We start from the raw sequence: 7,457 nt of genomic DNA on the forward strand, positions 1-7,457 counted from the left end.
ACATAGGGTGGTAGCCACCGCTCCTAACCACCTAACCACTGGAACAGGATCACTATATGATGGGACCAGGACAGCTAACACGCTGCCTGGTCCTCGTGCGCGGAGATTGAAGAACGAGGAACTAAGAAGGCGGCTTCTTTCCCGGGTCGAACAGCCCAGCTCCCACTTGGGACCAGGTTCCGCCCCTGGCCACGCCCCCTTCTAGATCCTTCGTGGAGGCTCTCGGTCCCTACCACGTGGCCCTCTCACCCCCTTCTGGGGGTCCCCGTGCCCCCTCGTCCGGTCACGTACTCTCGCGGGTTCACGCAGGCTGTCATGTCCCGACCCAACCTCCGTGACACCCGGACTCTGCCCTCTCGTGAGCCTCTTAATGAAGTACACACACTGGTGCCATAAAACTGCACCCCACGCACAGTACCACTCGGTACTGTCGCTACACATGTATAATGTGTTAAAGATTACCGATGCACACGAGTGTTGAGGTCAGTATTAGTTAACTTTTCAAAATAAATTATGTAAGGTGGGTATGTCTAGGATAAAGATGCGTGCTGCAACACAGCTTCACCATAGCCTCCGTTGTAAGTCATGGCGTGCAGAGATTTGCTTTTAAATGTCGCAACGTTCAGGAACGCCTCCCCGATGCAAGTCGGGGTTATTACTAAAAACCACCCCAGAACCTCCAAGCGCTGCTCCACGTGGATACATCCATGCAGCTGTGCATCTTCCTGTTAAGCCTAAGACTGGTGTGACATCCAATGCAGTTGACAGCTTCAAGCACAAGGCTCAAACACCAGTCTTCCAGCTAGATATGTAATTCACAAGCTCAGAAAATTAAGCCTTGGCACTTTCCATATACTCCCACACACAGCTATGCTTGGTTACGTCGACTTTTCACGTGGGGGTATAAGTGAATCGTGCTTCTGGCTATATCCAATGTAATTTGGCGAGGGCATGTGTAATTGAAAGGGTTTCCATATAGTGTACATGCTCCACTTCTTTAGACTGTCATGCAGACTATAACTTGTCACTCCACCATCATTGATAAGATTTGCCATTTCAATTCATTCACTGGATATGCATCTTCAGACAGTTGTTCAGATGCCTAATCTCAGGATCCTACCACCATGCACAGGAAAAGACCTTGCGTGCATTCATATGCATACAACCATTACTGCCACACTGCATAGTCCAACATGGTCTTGGATAATTTCACTCGAAGGAAACTAGTATGAGCAACGCTGATATTAAAAGTTTATTCCACAAAAGCCAACCTGCCTTCAGGTGTATATACCGTTTACTGGAATTACTGCAAGTGTAGTTTACATTTTCACAATAAAGTTTTGCGTGGGACTACAAATGCTCAAGTTTGCTCCCAATGACAAAAAAACACAAAACTAAGAAAAATCCACTTTCAACATTTATTGAAGTGTTGAGCAGCTGACATGAGGAAACTCGGACATCTTGCTGCAATGTTTTGAAACAATGGTGTTAACCTAAAGTGGTGGGGGGGGAAAAATAAGATTATCTTCAAATCAGAAAACTTTAAATGCAACTTTCTGTCGTTAAATACTAAACATGACCTACTTAAAACAGTTTATATTACATATTCAATTAAAATGTTGCGTAATATTAGCATTTGAATAGATAATTAACATCAGTACATTATAACAATTATGTACACACTGCATGTTTATTAATTTCCAGTACATTTAAAACACATTGTTGCAGAGTATGGTATTTTGGCAAGCTCACCCTTCTACAGCTGCATCTCGGGGAACTCGAAGTTGACATCTTTGCCCGTGAGTTTCTTATACACAGCAGAGAACGTTTCAACCTGTACAAGCAAAACAATTAGATGATCGCTAAAACGTGCATTGATGAGAATATCATATTCGGAACACTTCCCCACTTCCTCAACAAAAGCAACAGTATACAATGTTATTATGCGGGTGGTAAAATAAATGTACAGCTACGCTTAAAGCGTTTACTCAGCACATGCACTCAATATAACTACACAGTTTAAAAATTATTTTATCTTATTAAATTTGAATATCTAAATGAAAGGTTTCTATTTTGGGGCATCTTGTTACAAGTTTATATTTGGTTAAGTTCAGTCCATTAAACATTAAAAAAAATCACTTGGTTAACACCTCACCTTGTGTTCCACATTGTTTTGCTGAGATTTGTCCAGATGAACCTTAATAAGTCGGCTGGCATCCATCTTCACGCGAATTCGCTTTCCCACAATCTCACTTGGGAACACCAGATCCTCCAGAATGGCATCATGCACGGCAGTCAGTGTGCGGCTGCAAAACAGGAAAATAAGTGTTTCATGAGTGGCTTCTAAACTGGGAGAAAGAATGAACAGGAATGACAATAAGCAGGAAGGCATCACAGTGGATAATCTCAGGTAAGAGGCATGTTGCAGCTGAGTGTAGAGATCAAGGGAAGAAAATAATCCAGGTGGGCAGTGGAGGTTCAGATGCAATATAAATGTAAGTATGACAAGGTTTTAAAATAAACCTAGGAGAAGACATGAAAAAGGTAGGGTTTAAATCCGATTATAGCACCATCAATGCAATCTCAACCATTTCATATTTTATCTTTTTATTGACCATAAAAATGTTGATACAAGCAACCAAGTAACCTTATCATTTAATCATAGAACATGTAATCCTACCATGTGCAAAACGGCAATAGCTGCATTCACATATGCTGAAAAATGTACTTGATCTCAAATTGCAACTTGAATTGTTGGCAATTGAAATAGAACATGAAGGTTCATGAAGTAGGGTGACCAGTGGAATTAAGATCCACTTGCCACTTTCTCCAAAGCAGTCCTTTCTCGGCAATCATTTGTGATTTTCACTTCATGCCAGAGGGGGTTTAGGACATTACTCAAATCGAAATTTCAAAAGGAAGCAGCTGAGTAAGCTGCAACAAGCAGAAACACCAACTAGATGAAGCAGGCTTTCCCAAGAGGTACTCATATCTTCATTTATTTTAAGTAATAATGGCCTGTATTCAGGCAATTTAAATGCAATTCTGAGTTTTGTTATTGTGTAACCATACATTATCTAAGGTTAACTGTTATTGTTATACCACCCTCGTGTCTTATGCATAGTACCAGCTAAAATGTGTACCGACTACTGGTATACGGCAGCCGTTGGTTGAAAAAGGGATTCATCTTTTGTGGCTAAAGTTTCCTTGAGGTAGTGTTAATACTAGTCAGTTGATACAATATCTGTTGAGCCATACATAGCCAACCATGCTAATCGAAGGTGAGATCATGAAAATAAAACGAATACAAGAAATAAAAAAACGTAATGCAGACTGTGTCATAAGATGTGCAGTGAAAAGTGGCGACTTAAGCAGTAGGAAAAGGAATAAATGAAAGCAGTGTGTAGGTTGAGTTGCCTTAGGAGTTACATCGGAGCAAAAACAAATCTCATTGGTGTCTCAATAATTACCAGGTTCTCACCTGGTTAAATATGCAATGGTGTCAGCACGATATTAAGTTTCACCTAATATATAGTGGCGTATAAGAGCTGGGTTGTCTAGCCAATGAACAGAATACCCTTAGCTGGGATGACCTTGTAACCAGTACAAACATTAGTGGGGTATACATGTAATCGTTTTGAAACATAACTTCTAAACATGGTTTTACATGGTCAGTTTAGTCAAATACATTTAATTAAAACTGCCTTCGTCTTCTTCATGTGAACATTTGACTTGCGTGTTTAAAGATGACTAAGATCAGGAAATTGATTACCTCCTGGGACGCTTCTGCTTGTTCTTTGTGCGGCTTTTGCGTGTTGGCTTTGGCAGAATCCTCCTCTGTGAAAAGCAAGAAAATTAAGTTGAGCCACTCACTGCATCAAAACATTGTAATCACTCAAGAAATAAAACTACTAATTTTCTCGCAGTTGCTCTCAAGCTGCAGTGTTGCCATCGCCCAACTTTATACTTGAATGTTTGTCACGTGGCAAGCAAATCAATATTCTCTCAGTTTGTGATGAATTTTTTCGTGAATTGGTGACTGGGCAGAACCCAGGACCTCAGCAGTAACCCCTAAACCACCCAACGCCTATCCTTTATTTACATTTAACCAAGGAAACCCAACAAAATGGAGTTTGAGGACCAATAGCCGCACCCATAGACCGTGCGGGACATGATGGATGTGAAAAAAGGAGACAATAATTTAGATTATTAAAATTGCATACGTCTACATTTTAAGCTAAATATAATGTATTTTACCTGTGCAATGAAGACAACGTGTTTGCCACTGAACTTCTTTTCCAGCTCTCGCACCAGACGGACCTGGATCTTCTGAAAAGCCTTCAGCTGGGGAACTGGGACAAAGATAAGGATGGCTTTCCTGCCACTTCCAACGTCAATTTCCTGTTAAAACACAAATTCACTGGGTTTTAAAATAAAGTTACCACGACAAAATGTATCTGCAACTGTATACAGTAAAACCAAAACACAAGTTTTGAAATTTCAACAAATCAAGTCCAGACAGGATATGTGATGTTAACGGATTTGCACAATCCTCACCAATGTCACTTTGGCAACAAAAGTCCAGGTCTCAATACCATTCCAAGACCAATTACACAATCACACTGTTATATTAGTGGCACGCCATCATAATAAGCGCTCAATTTAAGCAACAAATTCTGAACATTCTGAATGTTTAAATGTGCCAAAATGCTTATTTGTTTACACCACACTGCAGCAGCTTATCCTTCGAGTCACAGCTGTATATTCATTTACAGCATAATATTCCCCTCCACAAAAGCATAAGTGGGAATTGTTACGAAAATACAACTGATAAAACCTGTGTACACAGTGGAGTCGCATACACACAATCACTAAATCTATCTGCGTAGAGATTTGAGTGATGTCCCCGTGGTCTCCTCCAACACGCGACTCAATAGATTTTGATAAACCATACCCAGAACCCTCCTGAAAAACAATCTTTAGATTAGGTGGTTTCCTGGTAAAACGTATTACATACATTTAGACATGTACATTCATATTACCTACATGAAAAAACCCTAAGCATACAATACACAACTCCACACAAAGATAATCTTCAATATGAAAAACATTTACATATCACTTTCTCTTGTCACGCTTTACACTGACATAAAACACACACCCACTCCCAAAGATGCTTCTTACATGTGCACTAGACAACCTCTCACAACCCAAATGTCCACACCAGCACAGACTCCCACTCCACAGTTACAATTTAGGATTTAACCAGCGAAATGTACATCCATGCTATTGTACATACCAATACAGGGGCCAGGAAAAAGCAGAGGAGCACACTTGTTTCAACAGAACATGCGAGTATGCCAAGAGATTCAGCTCTGCCATGTCAATGACAATACACACGGGACATCCTCGCAATGTAGCACTGGACAGGAACTCTAAGTGTATTATTGGGCATTTGTGGAATCTCCACATGCAAGTACATATTTGTAAACGGACACCGCAGAATGCAATTATAAACGTGATACCTTGGCCGCTGTGATGTAGAGCTCCCGGAGCTGCGCTTTCAGGTCCGAGTTCATCTCCAGTTCCAAAATCGCCTGCAAGTATCCCACCACAAGCGTTAACATGTACAAGCCTATAAACAGAAGCGCTGCACACCACATTTCAGACTCGCACAGCATATCTGGTGTTTTGACCAAATCACCTGTAATGCAGTAAATTGAGTAGAGTTGGTTCAAGATTGTGCTTTGATGGGTGACCACCATGCACAGGTTGTCGAGAAGCGGAGTTCAGAGCGGCAAACTCGATTGTTGCACTGTACTTTTAGGATCCTAATTCTATGCTTCCTGTATTCATCAACTCACAACGAGCAGTGAGGAAGTATGACAAAATAAACCCCATGACCAGCATGACGTGCAAAGGCCTTCATCCAGCAGTGGAATAAAATAGGTTGTACATAGCACGTTTTACTAAAGCTCCTCATGCTTGCACTTAAAGACACCTCACCTGCGAAATTCCGGATTCGAACTCATCCGGCTTTTCGCCATTCGGCTTCACGATCTTTGCACTCGTGCTGTACATGATGGGAGCTCCTGTACACACAAGACACATAAAAAAGAGCCCCGATTAGCCCAATCAGACCACAAGCAGCAGACGCGATGGATGACTATGTAAAAAAGGGATGGTCACAGCACACGGGTAGGGTTTTACCAGAAACTCGCCACCATTCAAATGTTTTGGTTTAATTCACGCTCGCCTGAGAAGGCCGAAGGGAGGTATGGGATAAGTTCAGATAACAGTCACCGACTCACAAATGTACATGTTGCACTTACACGCATATCCCTACATAAACAAAATTACAGTATGTAACGTTGAATTTCTTTTGCACTGTACGTAGCCAACCGTGTATTCGGGCTAAGGCCCATTAAGCTAAAAAGCGGCTTTTTAAACAATGCACCAACTCAGAACACCCACACACGCATCTACTGCACTCGCTTCCACACGCACTCGCATACAGTAGACGTACAGTATGCACTCGCATCACAGCCGCCACACTCCACTGACATCACCGCAGAGCCGTGTTGTGCCAGGCTAGGTGTAGGGCAAGCTACTTTCAGTTACACACACGTGGCTCATATACCACTTTAATTCGCAAACGCGTATGTATGTACGCACACACCCACACACTGCACTTTCGTAGACATCGACACACACGATACGTACGTACACTCCCGTGTACGCACACGAACACACAGACACTACAACACTCGAGAGTTTTATACCCGGCGTCCGCCACAATCCATCGCCCGCAGTGTTGCGAATCGCTTACTCCCGCCATGGCGCTCGAGCAGCCAAGCACCCCCCTGCCCGCCTGCCCGCCCACCCGCAATCCATCAAACATCTCTCGTCAAACTCCGCCATCCGGGCCAGTTTTACCGACGATCCGGTCAACCGGGGCCCCGCGCGCTTAGCCCCGCGCTCGTATTTGTCCACTCGCGTCGCCTTAGCGGGTACGAGACGCGGGTTCTCAGTGCCCCCATTGCCTCACCTCGCGGAGGCCGTGAACAGAGGCCGCGGGGAGAAAGGAGGGAAGTCTCGCGAGATCTCGCCTTATATATAAAGTCAGGCGGGAGACTACGGCAAGCCGCCGGTGTCCGAGACTGGCACGAAAGGCGTTTTACGAAACGCGGGTTATCGCTGCCTGTTAAATACCGCGTTGCAATTGCGCGCTATTTTACATTGAATGGTTATTACAAGCTATTGTGCTCAGTTTAAGTAAATGCAACGCCTGCACACATATTGAACGCACCAAACGCTTGTTTACTGTGTTCGCGTGCGATCAGAGTGTTTTGCTGATTTTGATTGAGTTTCGATGTGTTGATAATTAGTATACAGACACTATTTACGGGTTTCTGTGGATAATTATGAGGAAACGCACTTTTAAGACAATACTCCAT

At 43.0% G+C, this 7,457-nt stretch overlaps 1 protein-coding gene across 1 annotated transcript; it reads right to left on the minus strand.

The window, feature by feature from the left end:
* Positions 1–1,404: 1,404 nt before the first annotated feature.
* RPS7 (ribosomal protein S7) lies at positions 1,405–7,162 on the minus strand. Its single transcript, XM_032976616.2, has 8 exons — positions 7,049–7,162; positions 6,007–6,092; positions 5,526–5,597; positions 4,258–4,401; positions 3,773–3,837; positions 2,156–2,306; positions 1,753–1,834; positions 1,405–1,493 (listed from the first exon to the last, which is right to left on the minus strand). Exons 2-7 carry the CDS (start codon positions 6,079–6,081, stop codon positions 1,757–1,759), a joined length of 585 nt encoding a protein of 194 aa, XP_032832507.1. The 5' UTR covers positions 6,082–6,092; positions 7,049–7,162; the 3' UTR covers positions 1,405–1,493; positions 1,753–1,756.
* Positions 7,163–7,457: the final 295 nt, after the last annotated feature.

This window comes from Petromyzon marinus, chromosome 3 (genome assembly GCF_048934315.1).
Source record: "Petromyzon marinus isolate PM22_M1 ecotype Great Lakes invasive population chromosome 3, UKy_Petmar_22M1.pri1.0, whole genome shotgun sequence".
Lineage (NCBI taxonomy): Eukaryota > Metazoa > Chordata > Hyperoartia > Petromyzontiformes > Petromyzontidae > Petromyzon > Petromyzon marinus.

Excerpts from the sequence above, each read along its gene's own strand:
- RPS7 (XM_032976616.2), bottom strand. The coding sequence starts at position 6,081 with ATGTACAGCACGAGTGCAAAGATCGTGAAGCCGAATGGCGAAAAGCCG. Across the intron at positions 5,598-6,006 it reads TCGAATCCGGAATTTCGCAG|GCGATTTTGGAACTGGAGAT; the intron begins GTGAGGTGTCTT and ends GGATACTTGCAG. Across the intron at positions 2,307-3,772 it reads AAGCAGAAGCGTCCCAGGAG|CCGCACACTGACTGCCGTGC; the intron begins GTAATCAATTTC and ends CCTGTTTTGCAG.